This window comes from Palaemon carinicauda, chromosome 39, assembly GCF_036898095.1.
Source record: "Palaemon carinicauda isolate YSFRI2023 chromosome 39, ASM3689809v2, whole genome shotgun sequence".
NCBI lineage: Eukaryota > Metazoa > Arthropoda > Malacostraca > Decapoda > Palaemonidae > Palaemon > Palaemon carinicauda.
Window position 1 is genome coordinate 42,433,526 of NC_090763.1, and position 15,000 is coordinate 42,448,525.

The 15,000-nt window shown below is 43.2% G+C and overlaps 1 protein-coding gene across 3 annotated transcripts in view; it reads right to left on the reverse strand.

Moving 5' to 3' along the window:
- The window catches only part of LOC137631147 (pineapple eye protein-like), a 350,280-nt gene that overhangs the window by 42,437 nt on the left and 292,843 nt on the right, over window positions 1-15,000 (reverse strand). For all 3 annotated transcript variants that reach the window (XM_068362845.1, XM_068362846.1, XM_068362844.1), the window contains one exon: window positions 6,977-7,090. In XM_068362845.1, coding sequence (XP_068218946.1) covers window positions 6,977-7,090 — 114 coding nt within the window. The remainder of the gene's footprint in view (window positions 1-6,976; window positions 7,091-15,000) is intronic.

Here is a 15,000-nt window from a genome sequence, read left to right on the forward strand (position 1 = left end):
GGAAGAAAATAAGCACTGTTAATAACAGACCAGAGGACAACCACACGATACACACAAGAACAGAAAACTGAGCACTCGACGCTCAATGGCGTAATGTTTACTTCGTATGTTGGAGCAACACTTCGGATGTCCCGAGGTCTTGCCACCTCGGCCGCTAGCTCCCCTTCCTCCTCTGCCTCTGGAGGGACGGCGAGAAGAATCTCTGCCGGAGCCTCTGCTTGAGCCCCTACCTCTGGGACGAAAGGTAGTCGAGTGTTGCTCATATGCAGGGGTAAAGACCGGGGACTGCGACACCACCGGTTGGGGGACCAACTGAAAGGTCTGTTGTGGCTGCGTAGCCACTTGGGGAGTAGCAGGACCAGGAAAATGCCGTCTCTGTTGACGTTGCTGGGGTTTCGTCTTCGAAGTCTTCCTCTTAGGCTGAGGGCCATCATCCTGAGAGGACTTCCTCTTTCGTGACATGCCCCACTTATGGAGAAGGTTCCTATTCTCCGTGGCGGCTTTGTCTACAATCTCTTTCACCAAAGAAGATAGCAAGAGATACTTGCCCCAGATATTGGAGGAAATCAGCCTCCGGGGTTCGTGTTTCACCGTTGCGTTGGCGAACACGAATTCACGACAGGCTCTGCGAGCCCTAGTGAAGCTGTATAGGTCCTTTGTTACAGTCGCCAAGTGCGATTTGGCTAGGAGCATATAAAAGTCCGGGATTCTAATATCCCCGGCCATAAGTTCAAGCTGTACCTGGTGGGACAGCGACGCGGCAAGCCTCTCCTTCGTATCCTGTTCCCTACGAAGGAGGTGATCGTTTAGCCTTGGGAGGTCCTCATTAAATTGACGACCGGCTACGTCAGGCTCTAGTTTCCCTACCGTGAAGGTTGACTGGATGTCTTTCCAGTGCCTATCATCGGGGGGGAAGAGTAATGGAGAAGGGTCTGCACTCCTCCAGTGCAGGGCAAGGTTTCCCTTCCTCCACTGCCTTTAAGACCGCTGTGAAGGCCTTTTCGATGAAGGGGAAGGTCGCAGCATTTGGCGCAACGAAGGTTGGATGCTTCTTGCTAAGCGCCGGCATCTTGGAGTTGGTGAAACCCCTACTCTTCACTGCCTGGGCTAACATAGCTTGAGCCTTCGCGAGATCGAACATGATAACTTCCTTCGGTTCGGTCTCCTCCTTTGAGGCTGGTTCGGACCTGAGTCGGACGTAACAGTCCAGATAAGCCTCGAAATTTGGGAAGAACTCCACTTCTTCCAGCAAGATAGAGCCAACCCTTTCACTAAAGTAGATCTTGCCAGTTGTAATTGGCATATGCTCGGCGTATCTCCATGGGTTAGCTTCCGAGCAGGTGGGGAGGTCCTTAACCGAAATCCTTTTCGGTTGCTTGAAGCTGACGAGAGTCATCCGGAATTGCTCCTGAGTTTCTCGTAGCTTCTTCTCCATGAGGGCTTCAAGCATCTTGAAGACCTCTCGAGTGGCCGATGGAAGAGGGTCCGGGGTGGCAGAAGTCGAAGGAACAGGTTCCTCGGACGGTGCAGGAGTTGCTGGGGGAGCAGGAGCGACCTCGGTCTACGAATCAGGGTATTCCACCTGATCTTCCTCATAGTCGAGTTCCTTGCCCATGAGGTTCTTCTCCGTCTCTTCCGACACTTCCGACATACGTTCCACGTTGTCGGAATCTAGATGGCACTCACGCATGGACTGAGCCATGACAACGTCAGGTTCCACCACGATCTGGACGGTGGGGATCTGATCACGGGGGACCACATAGTCTTTTGATGCTTTTGGAAAAAGCAAGGCCCTCAAGTCTTCATTGGGAAGATACGGTCCAGTGGCGTTCTTCTGGAAGCCACGCACCCATTTGCGTAGCTTCTCCCTAGCGTTGTCCCTTGCCTCCGCAGACGGAGGATCGTCAAACGCCTCGACCAGAAGACTCTTGCAGACTGTACAGTTCTGCGGGTCCCAATATTTCAAAAGCCTTTCTTGGCGGAGCAGGGGGCGTGGGTCCGGCACACCTTGTGCCCGTAGAAGTCCGGGCGCTTCACCCTGCAGAAGTTGCTCTCACACTTCATATACTCCTCCTGTAAAAGAAAGAGATCATGAGTACATGGAAGGCATAAGAATGACTTACATGACTCTAAAATTAAGATGATTAACATCTAAATTTAAAATTAATTTAATTATAAAGCATTTTAATGCTTCAGATTAATGAGCGGGAAAGGAAGTAGATAGACGCATACTTGTGAATCCCGCCCAGTCGGTTACCGTAACCTTATCTGTAGACAATTTCTTTTGTGTCCGAAGGTCACAATGAGGGAAATCCATATGGATGAGCCAAGCTAGGCTTCTAGCAGAAATTGCCCGCAGAGTGTAGTAGGGTCTGAAACCACTCAGATCCCTGGGGGAGAAGGGGTATAGGATAAACCCCTTATAAAATGTAGGTTCCGGCAATCGACTGCACTAAGACACACAGAGTATGCTGGAATATTGTAATGTGCAAACAAATAGCATAGCCACAATCTTGGATGTTAAGATAATACCTATATACAAGTGGCCAAGCCATCTGGCTGCAGTATATTGACTGTCGGCATGTTGCCGGCAGTCCTGGAAGGGGTGCATGTCCCTTAACATCTCATGGGGGTGCTGGCAGATCGACGGCACACCGGAGGCCGGTCCTGCAGGGTGGAAGGCATCAAGACAGAAACACAGAGTATCTAAAAGGATAATACCATTGTGGCGACCGCCGGCACAGTGGCGGGGCGACAGCCGAAGGCTGACGGCATGGTGAGCCTTGGATCAGTTCATAAGATATATATGTATATTGTCGTATACCTAGATTGCCGGCAATCAATGCCGGCATGTGGGTGGCCGACTCCGGAAGTCGGCTGGCTGTTACTAGGAATCCCCCGCCGGCAGGACCGCCGCCGGCAACCACCCTCATAGAACGCTATGAAGGTTATGTGTACCAGAGCGGCCAGCTCAGCAGGAGAACTCTAGCCCTACCACTCCACCCAAGGGAGGAGTTGTAGGACTAAGGACAGATGTGTGTAGGCAAGCCTACACCAAAGGGATAGGTGGGGAGGGAGAAGAATAGGTCTTTCCAAAGGGGAGACTCTGTATAAGAACGGCCACCAAGGTAAGGGAGAACGCTCCCTAACCTAGGGTAGGTAGCCCAGAATGAGAATGGTACAGATGTACCATCTCAAACTATAATAAGGCAGAGTCAACCCCCAGAGCTTAACCTAGAGTAGGAGGACTAACTCCTAGGCTAGGAAAGCTTGAAAGACACATCGCTAGTTACAGGGAGGAAGGAGTAACCCAACCAGGTGTAACTGAGGAAGGGCAGAGCCTTTCCTAACGCTCAGGCACGACCCTAAGGGAGGGTCATTCCCTTAGGGGAGGCAGAGAAGCGATAAATACTCTGGTTGTAGACAAGATTCCCCTATATAGAGGGAAAGCAAGACTACCCAGAGGGAATGCCCGCAGGCAGGGGGATTAGGGAGCATATAAGGGTTCCTACATTAGGTTAGGAGGGGATGATACACAATCAACACTGTCGCTTACATGGTCCCCGAAGGTGAAAACACTTACATCACAGTAAATAGTATGTTTAATAATGCCACAATCTTCATAACTTAACCTAGGAACACTGGTATATATCATGCATGAAATTAAGCACTAGGCTGTCCAGCCTAGGGGCTAAGCTAGCGATCTAGTATGGGGTCGAACAGCGACCGAGTCTGATGAGCGCTAAAACACGATATAAATATTTCCTAGCTATGAAGACTAAATAACTAATAATATTAATTAGTTAAAGAACCGGAGGGGGCTGTTCTGGCTAACTAGATAAAGCATGCAACATGAACAGCAGCGCCATAAAATGGCGCGTCCGGTATCGGCACAGCTCTGCCACAAAACGCAATATTTTATGAAAAGTATAAGTTACTTTACGGCTAGAGCTTATTTAAACAATACTGGGACCTGGTACTCAACTTTCCAGAAGAAGGCGAGGCTGAAGGTAGCAACATAACGGCGATGTAAGCTGATAAAAGTAAGCACTTGGAAAAATCCGACTAAGCAAAGAAGCTACAGGCTAAAGGATGAGGACGGACGTGACGTCATTTAGCAATGGCGCGTTTACGTCTCGAGTACCAAAAGCAGCCACGGATGAGTGTAACTGTGGATTGGCTCCCCAGTTACTCAACCTCCTTTCCATATCGAAGTGTTAACTCTATATGGGGTGCAGATAGCTATGTGGCGTGTTAATACATGCGTCCCCTGTTGATATACGATATCCTAGAGGGAAAACTTTAGGGTACTCGCACCAGAAGTTAGAATTCTGTGATAACCTTTAGTTTAATTCTCTGGGAATATCCACTGTAGTCAAATATACCCAAGGAAGCTACTGAAGGAACCTTCCATCAGGACGTCATGGCTTGAGCTCAAAAAATAGATTATTTCTAAGGGAATATTTGCAATACTGTATTAGTGTATTATTTCCTACACACTTGTGATGTCATCAGTGTAAAAAATGGTTGTAAAGTTGATTCGTAAGTCGCATAGGTCATACATACATACACCAAAGCATTTCCCCCAATTTGGGGGGGTAGACGACATCAAACAAATGAAACAGAAAAGGGGACCTCTCCTCTCTACATTCCCCCCAGCCTGACAAGGGACTCAACTGAGTTCGGCTGGTACTGCTAGGGGTGCCACAGCCCACCCTTCCCCTTTATCCACCATAGATGAAGCTTCATAACGCTGAATCCCCTACTGCTCCTACCTCCGCGGTCTTCCAAGGTACCGGAGGAAGCAGCAGAGCCTACCGGAACTACGTCAAAATCGCTCGCCATTCATTCCTATTTCTAGCACGCTCTCTTGCCTCTCTCATATCTATCCTCCTATCACCCAGAGCTTCCTTCACTCCATCCATCCACCCAAACCTTGGCCTTCCTCTTGTACTTCTCCCATCAACTCTTGCATTCATCCCCTTCTTTAGCAGACAGCCATTTTCCATTCTCTCAACAAGGCCAAACCACCTCAACACATTCATATCCACTCTAGCCACTAACTCATTTCTTACACCCGTTCTCACCCTCACTACTTCGTTCCTAACCCTATCTACTCGGGATACACCAGCCATACTCCTAACATTTCATCTCAAACACATTCAATTTCTGTCTCTCTCTCACTTTCATTCCCCACAACTCTGATCCACACATCACAGTTGGTACAATCACTTTCTCATATAGAACTTTCTTTACATTCATGCCCAACCCTCTAATTTTTACTACTCTTTTAACTGCCCCCACCACTTTGCATCCTTCATTCACTCTCTGGCGTACATCTGCTTTCACTCCACCATTTGCTGCAACAACAGACCCCAAGTACTTAAACTGATCCACCTCCTCAAGTAACTCTCCATTCAACAAGACATTCAACCTCGCACCACCCTCCCTTCTCGTACATCTCATAGGTCATAAGTCGACAATTATCTGTATATAGTAATAGGTCTGGGAGAGTCAATACTGGGATTTCCAACAACCACAACGAATGTAGAGATCCGACCGTAGATTAATTTTCCTTTGAAAATCATATTAGTTTTATTTGAATATCACGAAACCTTCAATTATTTCCTATTGCGGGAAAGCACTTGCAGCGACAAAATCAATCTTGTAACTTAAGTAGCCTTTAATTCTTTGAGGCCCAGCCACTTTCCAATTGATTTCATTCAACTTAGCACCAAAACTATACAAGATAAGACATACCTTTACTATTACATTGCTGACTGAACTTCCTTTCCATTAATATATCACGTGAAATATTAATCCTACGATTGTTCAAAAAATAAAAGGACAAGCAAACGTGCAATTTGAATAACAACAATAATTTTAATAAGATACCAACATTTATGGGTGATTTAATCAGCCCCATCAATACCTTAACTCTGCTTATTATCTATAGGAAAGAAAGACTCAGCTGATAATAATTGACAGCCTTGATCGTTCTTTGAACACCCTCATTCCAGAGAAAATGGGGTATTGCACACTGTTCTGGCTTGTTGCTTAATCACTTAAGTGCCATTGTATGTATTATACATCAAATTTTTATATTTTCTTTAACACAATTGAACATATTTTACATCCAGTTACTACCAGTTTTCCTCTTTTATTATTTACATATATGAAAATATTACAAAATATGGAAAATTACATATCAGTGGAAAGAAAACTTATTCAGCTATTTGATTACGAATGTTGTAGCCTTATCATTGATAATTTTTTGTGCTGAGTTGAGCAAAAAAAAAAAAAAAGGGGGGGGGAGGAGTCCAATAACTTGACTGCTAAATTACTTGGCGCAGGGTTGGTGCTTAAAGAGTTAAAATCTTAGCACATAATTTTCTTTTATAGCTTTTTATGAAACTAATTTTAATTGATAGAACCCTTCTTTTGCCCTCCCTTTGAATGTCATTACAAGTAAATAGATTTTTTTTTGTTAAAAAAAAAAAAATTACATGTTGACCCTTTTACCCCCAAAGGACGTACTGGTACGTTTCACAAAAGCCATCCCTTTACCCCCATGGACGTACCCGTACGTCCTTGCAAAAAAAAAGCTATACATTTTTTTTTTCATATTTTTGATAATTTTTTGAGAAAATCCAGGCATTTTCCAAGAGAATGAGACCAACCTGACCTCTCTATGACAAAAATTAAGGCCGTTAGAGCAATTTAAAAAAGATATACTGCAAAATGTGCTGGGAAAAAAATAACTCCCTGGGGGTTAAGGGTTGGAAATTTCCAAACAGCCTGGGGGTAAAAGGGTTAAGAATGTTTTCAGAGTACAGTAGTGGGGAATCAAATTTAGGGGGTTTTCTGACTAGTATCAATCCGACTTAGCGACTACATTACTTATGGCATACACACAACAGATATAGAATACCAACAGCAATTACAGTCTACTAAAAATTATTTCAGAAAAACTTACGTTCCTATGTCATCCCTCTTCCTCCCATCCAGACACAAACATTTAACTGCATCACAACGTACCGGACGTTCCAACTCACTATACGCATTTGGCTCAAGTTCCCAGCTAGCATCTCTGTAAATGGAAATATACATTAATCACTAATACAAAGCATCATTGTTCAGAGGCAATAGTTATTAAAGATATATGAGAACAGTAAAGATCATCAGGACTATTTATGAAAATTTTTCAATACTACAAAGCAGTCATAACCAGGAAGTGAAAAAAAATGGTAAATTTTGACATCGAGTCAATAACTTTAACAGGCTAACTGACAGTATGGGAAACTCATTTCAGTATGACTGTGGTGTTTAATATAGAGTAGAGTTGAACTTACTTAATACAGTATTGTCATATATCTATAGTTACCTTAAAAGTAAAAGTTTGAATTTTTACTTGGCAAATCACCAGAAATTGTGTATAATTTTCAACTTTATCATTTACTTAAATATTCTACAACCTTAGGAATGAGTTTTTGTAAATAATTATATTTTTCCCAGGCACATCTATAAAATAGTTTAGAGTAAATTTATCCAATTACATTTGCATTTATTACTAACTAAAAATAAATATGAATGTCATTCAAATCAAGTTTCGTAAACAAGGAGCACAAAGATGAAAATTAAAACAGTGTAAGGGAGTGGTGAAAAAAAAAAAGTTTTCCAAAGGTATCATTATAAGACAAGAGCAGAAAACAGAGAATGCACTGTATTATAATTTGATAAAAAATAGTGAATGTACTGAAATTACAAATTTTGAAGTAATTTATATTTTTCCTAACGTTACAAACCTTTAGCAATTTAAAGGGGTATTACCTTTGGCGAAGCACAAGGGGCAAGCCATTAAAATTTGGCAAGGGTTAACTACCCATCCCACTAGTTAGCAGGAGAGGGGGGGGGGGGGTAGGGGGTAGCTAGTTAACCCTCTCACTCACGCACCTGTCTAACTGTGCTTCACTTTGCTTGGAGGTAGGACTTCAAGGGGGCCAGGGTTGGCGGGTAAGTTTGTATAAATAGCTAAAGGTTTGTACCCGTAGGATGAATACAAATTACTTCCAAATTTGTCATTTGTTCCATAGCTGGAATATAAACCTACGCTATTTATAGGGGTAACTCCCCCATAAGGAGGGTGAATGTCCCTGCCAATCTAGCTTTTTGTCTATACCTAGGGCTTCCTTATTATTACCTAGCTAAACCTTGCTAAGCATGGTCTGCGGCCTACACAAGCTGTGTCGAGTTACTAGCAATGTGACTGTCAAGGTACAAGTTATTTCCAAGTCTGCAGGAATTAACCAAGTTGACCAAGACATTCATAATGTCACCTCGCCAGGGTATGGGGACTCAACAGCATTGTTACAATAATAAGTTACACAAGGAAGCAATGGTTTACCCACAGTGCTTGAGGCCAGGTTGTGTAGAGGACCCAGAATGCTAATTTCCCAAAGAGAGGGAGGGGAGGGTTGAGAAAGGAAAGAGCCAGTCATTCCTTTTCATTCACTCAGACTAAGACTGGGTAACCAATGTCCTCAACCTTCTGCTACTTGTCCAATAAGGACCTTGAGGTACTAAACCAGCTGTTGTGCAGCCACCACAGGACCAATAGAAAACGTATCGAGTTTCCTGTAGGTTACGTCTTGCAGGTAATGGAGCAGTGAAAGACGTTTGACATTTCCACACGCCCGCTTGCAGAACCTGCGTCACAGTAGTTTCTTTTGAAGGCCAGGGACATAGTTATGCCCCTACCATCGTGCACTTTTGAGTAGACGTGTTGGAGGAGTATCTGGATTCAGTGCATGGTCAATGACCCAGTAAATCCAACTGGAGACTGTTTTTCGTGACCCTCCTATTTCTCCCAGTGCTGACATAGAGCGAAGGCACATGGGGATGAGCTGCTGCTTTCCTCTTGAGATGGAGCCTCAAACTCCTCAATGGGCATAGTAGCAGAGGATCTGTATTGATCAGTTACAGAGCAAAGACTCATTATACGGAAGGAATCAAACCTAGCATCCAATACCCCCGAATTCTGAGTCTTGGGAACAAACTCGAGTACATATCTGATGCTTACTTCTCGCCCATCCCCTTGAATGGGCTATGTCAACTGAGAGGACCATGCAGTTCGTTGACTCGTTTAGCCGAAGCCAGGGTGAGTAGGAACACCATCTTCCATGTAAGGTGGCATTATGTTGCCTGCTGTAATGGTTCGTAGGGAGGCCTTTTTAGAAACTGAATAACCTGAATTTCGTTCCAAGGAGGTCTCACTTCAGACTGAGGACAGGGAAGTTTGTAACTGTATGATGAAGGAAATTCTAGCAATGAGGAAATGTCTACTCCTTTCAGTTTAAGGGCAAGACTCAAGACTGAGCGATTGTCTTTAACTGCCAAAACTGAAAGGCGCATTTCCTCCCGCAAATACACGAAGCACTCCGCTATTGCTGGAATAGTGGTATCAGGTGGAGAGATACCCCTTCCACGACACCAACCACAGAAGACTTTCCACTTCGCCTGGTAGACTGATGTTGATGATCTTTGCAGATATTCAGACATCCTCTTCGCAACTTCTTGCAAAAATCCTCTCGGAGTGAGATGTTGGATAGTCTCTAGGAGTGAAGACGAAGCAGAGCTACTCTTTTGTGGAAAATGTTGGCATGTGGCTGTCTAATATCATGTCTGGGAGGAAGTTCTGTCGGAGCTACAGAAGCTCTGGAGGTCTCACTTTAGACTGAGGACAGGAAAGTTCGTAACTCTGTATAATGAGGGAAGTTCTAGCGATGAGGAAATGTCTACTCCTTTCAGTTTAAAAGCGAGACTCAAGGCTGAGCGATTGTCTTTTACTGCCAAAATTGAAAGCCGCATTTCCTCCCGCAAATATACGAGCATTCCGCTATCGCCGGAATAGTGGCATCGGGTGGAGAGATCCCCCTTCCATGACACCAACCACAGAAGATTTTCAACTTCGCCCCTTAGACTGATGTTGATGATCTTTGCGGATATCCAGACATCCTCTTCGCAACTTGTTACAAAAATCATCTATGAGTGAGGAGATGCTGGATAGTCTCCAGGCGTGAAGACGGAGCTACTCTTTTGTAGAAAATGTTGGCATGTGACGATCAGGGATGAGCAGGAGATCGGCAATCGGCGAGCTGACAATTGCTATTGGTGAGCTGGAAATTGACGATCGGAGAAAGACAAGCTAGTTATCAGAAAGCTGCAGAAGGTTGAGGATCGGCAAGCAGCTGGTCAGCGAACAGCGAAACGATGATCTGGAGAAGGGATATGCCCGTTGGAAGGGCGAATATCCCAAGGGAGACGCTCGCGAATGACACCTCAGGAACCAGTAGAATCAGGACGAGAAGGTTCCTCCGAGTAGGAGAGCTGCAGTGACAAGGCTGAAGAGCCAAAGAGGCGTCCCTTCGCCAAAAGCGAAGGAGCATCTCTAAGGCAAAGCGGCAGTGTACGGTGGCGCCAATAACCACGGTGACAAATCCCTGAAGGGGCCGGAGGATCAGCAAGCTGATCAGCAGCAGCAGGCCTCCGAAGAGGAGTCTCTATGAGTGGCGAGGATCAGCAAGCTGATCAGTAACAGCACGCTTCCGAAGAGGAGTCTCTATGAGTGGCCTCTCTTGTGACCAAGAGAGGAGATCACTCGCAGGAGAGACTGGCCTCAGACATTGCTCCCCTCCCCCATACGGAATGTCCGCTGACTCAACCTGGAGGGGAGTGCTGTCCTTGGATAAGAAACAGCAACAGCAATCAGAGATCAGAGCAATGATGTAGAAGATGAAGGAAAGTTCTCCCACGGAAGGGAGGACACCCCAACACCTGGGAAGGAAAACTCTCATTCAAAGTTGTTCCTTTGAATGAGAATCTAGTCAATATAATTGATAGTCGTATCCCTTCTCATGTACTAATGTACCAAATGAAGGATGAACTAAGGTTCATTGATGATTGTAGATGTGCTTATTTGGAGAAGCAGGAGGCCTATCATCTTTGAAAGGGTAACAGATCAGCTTTGACCTGGAATATCTACACTCAGCTTAGAGCTTATGCTCAGAGTTTATGCTTCAACTGAAAAGGAATATAAATTAACCATAAAAGAAACTCTTTCTGGTACAACCCAGGAACCTAAGAAGTGGACTACCCTTAAATCTGCACTCTTTGGTGTGGATGCAACAGTTCCTTCTTTACTTTAACCATACAGCTCAGTCACTCACTGTCCAAAAGAAAAGGCAACCCTTTTGACTGATGTGTTTGACAGTAAACAGAGTAATGAGAAACTTGAACTTCCTCATTCCTGTTTTCCTGAGGCTAAACTAACTAGTTTAGCTTTTCGATCTCATGAAATTAAAGCTCTATTGATGGACCTTGATGCTTATGGAGGTGTAGAACCAAATGGTATTTTTCCTTTGCTTTTCATAGACTTATAGACTGTAGATTTCTTAGGTCCAAAGTTATCTGTTATTTTGTTTAAGTTACTAATATTATTATTATTAATATTATTATTAATATTATTATTATTATTATTATTATTATCATTACTTTCTAAGCTGAAACCCTAATAGGAAAAGCAGGATGCTATAAGGCCAGGAGCTCCAACAGGGAAAATAGCCCAGTGAAGAAAGGAAAAAGGGAAAATAAAATATTTTAAGAAGAGAAACATTACAATAAATATCTATATAAACTATAAAAACTTTAACAAAACAAGAGGAAGAGAAATAAGATGGAAGTGTGTGCTCGAGTGTACCCTCAAGCAAGAGAACGCTACCACAAGACAGTGGAAGACCATGGTACAGAGGTTATGGCACTACCCAAGAATAGGTAGCTAGCAAGAAGAGGAGCTTTTAGCACTTGTTGGAGAATTGGTAATGGTACTCCACTAAGTAAATGTGTTTGTGGTAGCTCAAGTCCAACTGATTACCTAGAAATTTCCATAACTCCCATCTCATCTAAAGTTTTTGAGCGTCTTCTGGTAAAACGTCTTAATAGGTTTGCTGAAGGTAATCATCTGTTCCCTAGTTTGCAATTAAGTTTTCTTAAAGGCCTTGGAGCATGTGATGCTCTTACAATTTCCAATGCTGTACACAAATCCCTTGATTGTGGTCAAGAAGTTTGTATGATTGGCCTTGATCTTAGTGCTGCCTTTGACCGTGTTAGTCATGAGGCCCTTGTTTTCAAACTCAAACAGTTGGGAGTGGGTGGGTTGTTTCTTCGCATTATTATTGAATTTTTAAGTAATAGATCTCAAAAAGTTGTTGTTGATGGGCATCATAGTGAGTATAGGAATGTGATATCTGGTGTTCCACAAGGTAATGTTCTTGGCCCATTATTTCTCATACTATATACACATGACACGTGGTTTGACCTAAAAACCAAGCTTGTTGCATATGCAGATGATGCTACTCTCTTTGCATCAATTCCATCTCCTTAACTAGATCTGGGGTTGCTGAATCCCTTAATAGAGATCTAGCTAAAATAGTGCAAGATGCAAATCATGGGGTATAAAGTTGAATCATACAAAACTCCAAGTATGATTGTAGGTAGGTCAAGGACAGTGGCTCCTAAACATCCCGATCTCAGCATTGATAATGTTTCCCTAACTTTGACTTAAAATTTTAGGTGCAATTCTCAATAGCAAATTTACTTTTGAGAAACACAATAGGCTTGTGTCTTTTTCAATTGCACAAGATGCAAATTATGGGGTATGAAGATGAATCATACAAAACTCCAAGTATGACTGTAAGTAGGTCAAGGACAGTGGCTCCTTAACATTCCGATCTCATTATTGTTAATGTTTCTTTAACTTAGTATGACTTAAAACTTTAGGTGCGATTCTCGACCACAAATTTACTTTTGAGAAACACATTAGGCCTGAACCTTCTTCAATTACACAAAAATTGGCATATTGAGAAAGTCTTTCAAGATTTTCAGTGATCAATCTATTTTGAAGATGTGTTTTAATTCTTTCATTCCACCTTAATTCGAGTATTGTTCTCCTGTCTGGTCTTCAGCTGCTGATTTTAATCTTAATTTGTTGGACAGAAACTATCGGTCTATAAAATTTCTTATTCCTGATATAAATATTATTCTTTGGCACTGTCGTTCAATTAGTTAATTATGCATATTGCAGAAGATTTTTCATAATTCTGACCTTCCTTTACATTCAGATCATCCTGGACAGTTCCATCCTGTTCGTAATAATAGGCATGCAGTTAATTCTAATAATCAGGACTTCTCCATGATGAGGCTCAATAATACACAGTATTCTAGAGGCTTTATTCCACCTGTGACCAAATTGTGGAATAATATTCCTAATTGGGTACATGAATCAGTAAAACTTCAAAAGTTCAAACTTGCAGCAAATGTTTTTATGTTGAACAGGCTAACTTGCCTTTTATAGTTAATATATTACATACATTAAAGATAATTGTTTTATTTTTATTTCCTTGTTTCCTTTTCTCACTGGGCTATTTTTCTCTGTTGGAACCATTGGGCTTATAGCATCTTGCTTTTCCAACTGGGGTTATAGCTTGGCTGGCACTGATGATGATGATGATGAAAATAATAACAATAATAATAACAAAGGAAAGTAGTCCAAACCCTGGAGGCAGTCAGCGATCTTTGCTTCCCATCAACAAGCCTTGTTCAAGTTCTGCATCAGCGCTACCTGAGGAAACGTAGCCGGAGCTAGTTCCTTAAGGTTAGGTTGTTTATCAGGAGCTGCCACAGGCGCAGAAGAACAAGAAACTGACAGAGCAGTGACAGCAGATTCTACGGGAATGAACAGTACTGCTCTTTTACATCAGCTATCCTAGCCGAACAAAGAATTGCAGCAACGCTAACCGAGGAAAAAATAAAAAAATAAAAAAAAACTCCTCTGGAGAAGCACCTACACCACGAATGGGAAAGGTGTCCACCAAGAGAACAGACACAAGTTAAGGATTGAGTACACCCTTCCCCGGCCGACATCAACAGGAGAAGGAAAGCGGCTGTGTAAAAACAAAAATGTAACAAAACAAGAATTACAATGAATTAATTACAAACAGTTATAATTTTACTTAATGGAGAAAACCATTCGGAAGCTCAACCTATCCCCTGGAACGGAAAAGGTGTAGCACCCAGAATATTCTGTCGGCCGTCCACGAGTGAGCGACGTTGACCTTGACAAAAAGCGTACCCGAGGACAAGCTCGAAAGGGGCACACTCCCTTGCCCCAGCAGATTCCTTCCAAGATCACATAAAGGGGAAGGCCAAGATAACAGCCGAATGGAAGAGTATCCAAATAAAGACGATTCCCTTGCGACAGCGGCCGAGTTACACGGAAGTCCATCCGCCACCAGGATGACTGATGTCTAAGGGAGACCGGTTGGAGAGGAAGGTTCTCCGTCCTTGAGAACCTGCCATACAAACATCGTCACAAAAACCGCAACATTCACTGTAAAGAGAGCTTTCAATATATATATGATATATATATATATATATATATTTCTACCTCATACTTGGGATCGAACGCTAGCCCCTTCTAATGAAAGGCCAGGTCGAAACCAACCATGCCACGAGAGGCCATAAAAGGAAATCAAAACCTGACACTAACTAGCTGTCCGAGGATTTACCTGGCGAGACATCAGTCTCTTACCAGCGATGTCTCGCCAGGTAAATCCTCGGACAGCTAGTTAGTGTCAGGTTTCGATTTCCTTTTATGGCCTCTCGTGGCATGGTTGGTTTCAACCTGGCCTTTCATTAGAAGGGGCTAGCGTTCGATCCCAAGTATGAGGTAGAAATTTATTTCTATTTGAACACGATGTTGTGTTGATATTTATCCATATTGACTCATTAGGAGTAATTTGAATGAATTACTACCAATTGTGTCGCGTGGTGGGCCGGGGAAATCGGGTAAAACTCGCTGGTAAGAGACTGACGTCTCGCCAGGTAAATCCTCGGACAGCTAGTTAGTGTCAGGTTTCGATTTCCTTTTATGGCCTCTCGTGGCAT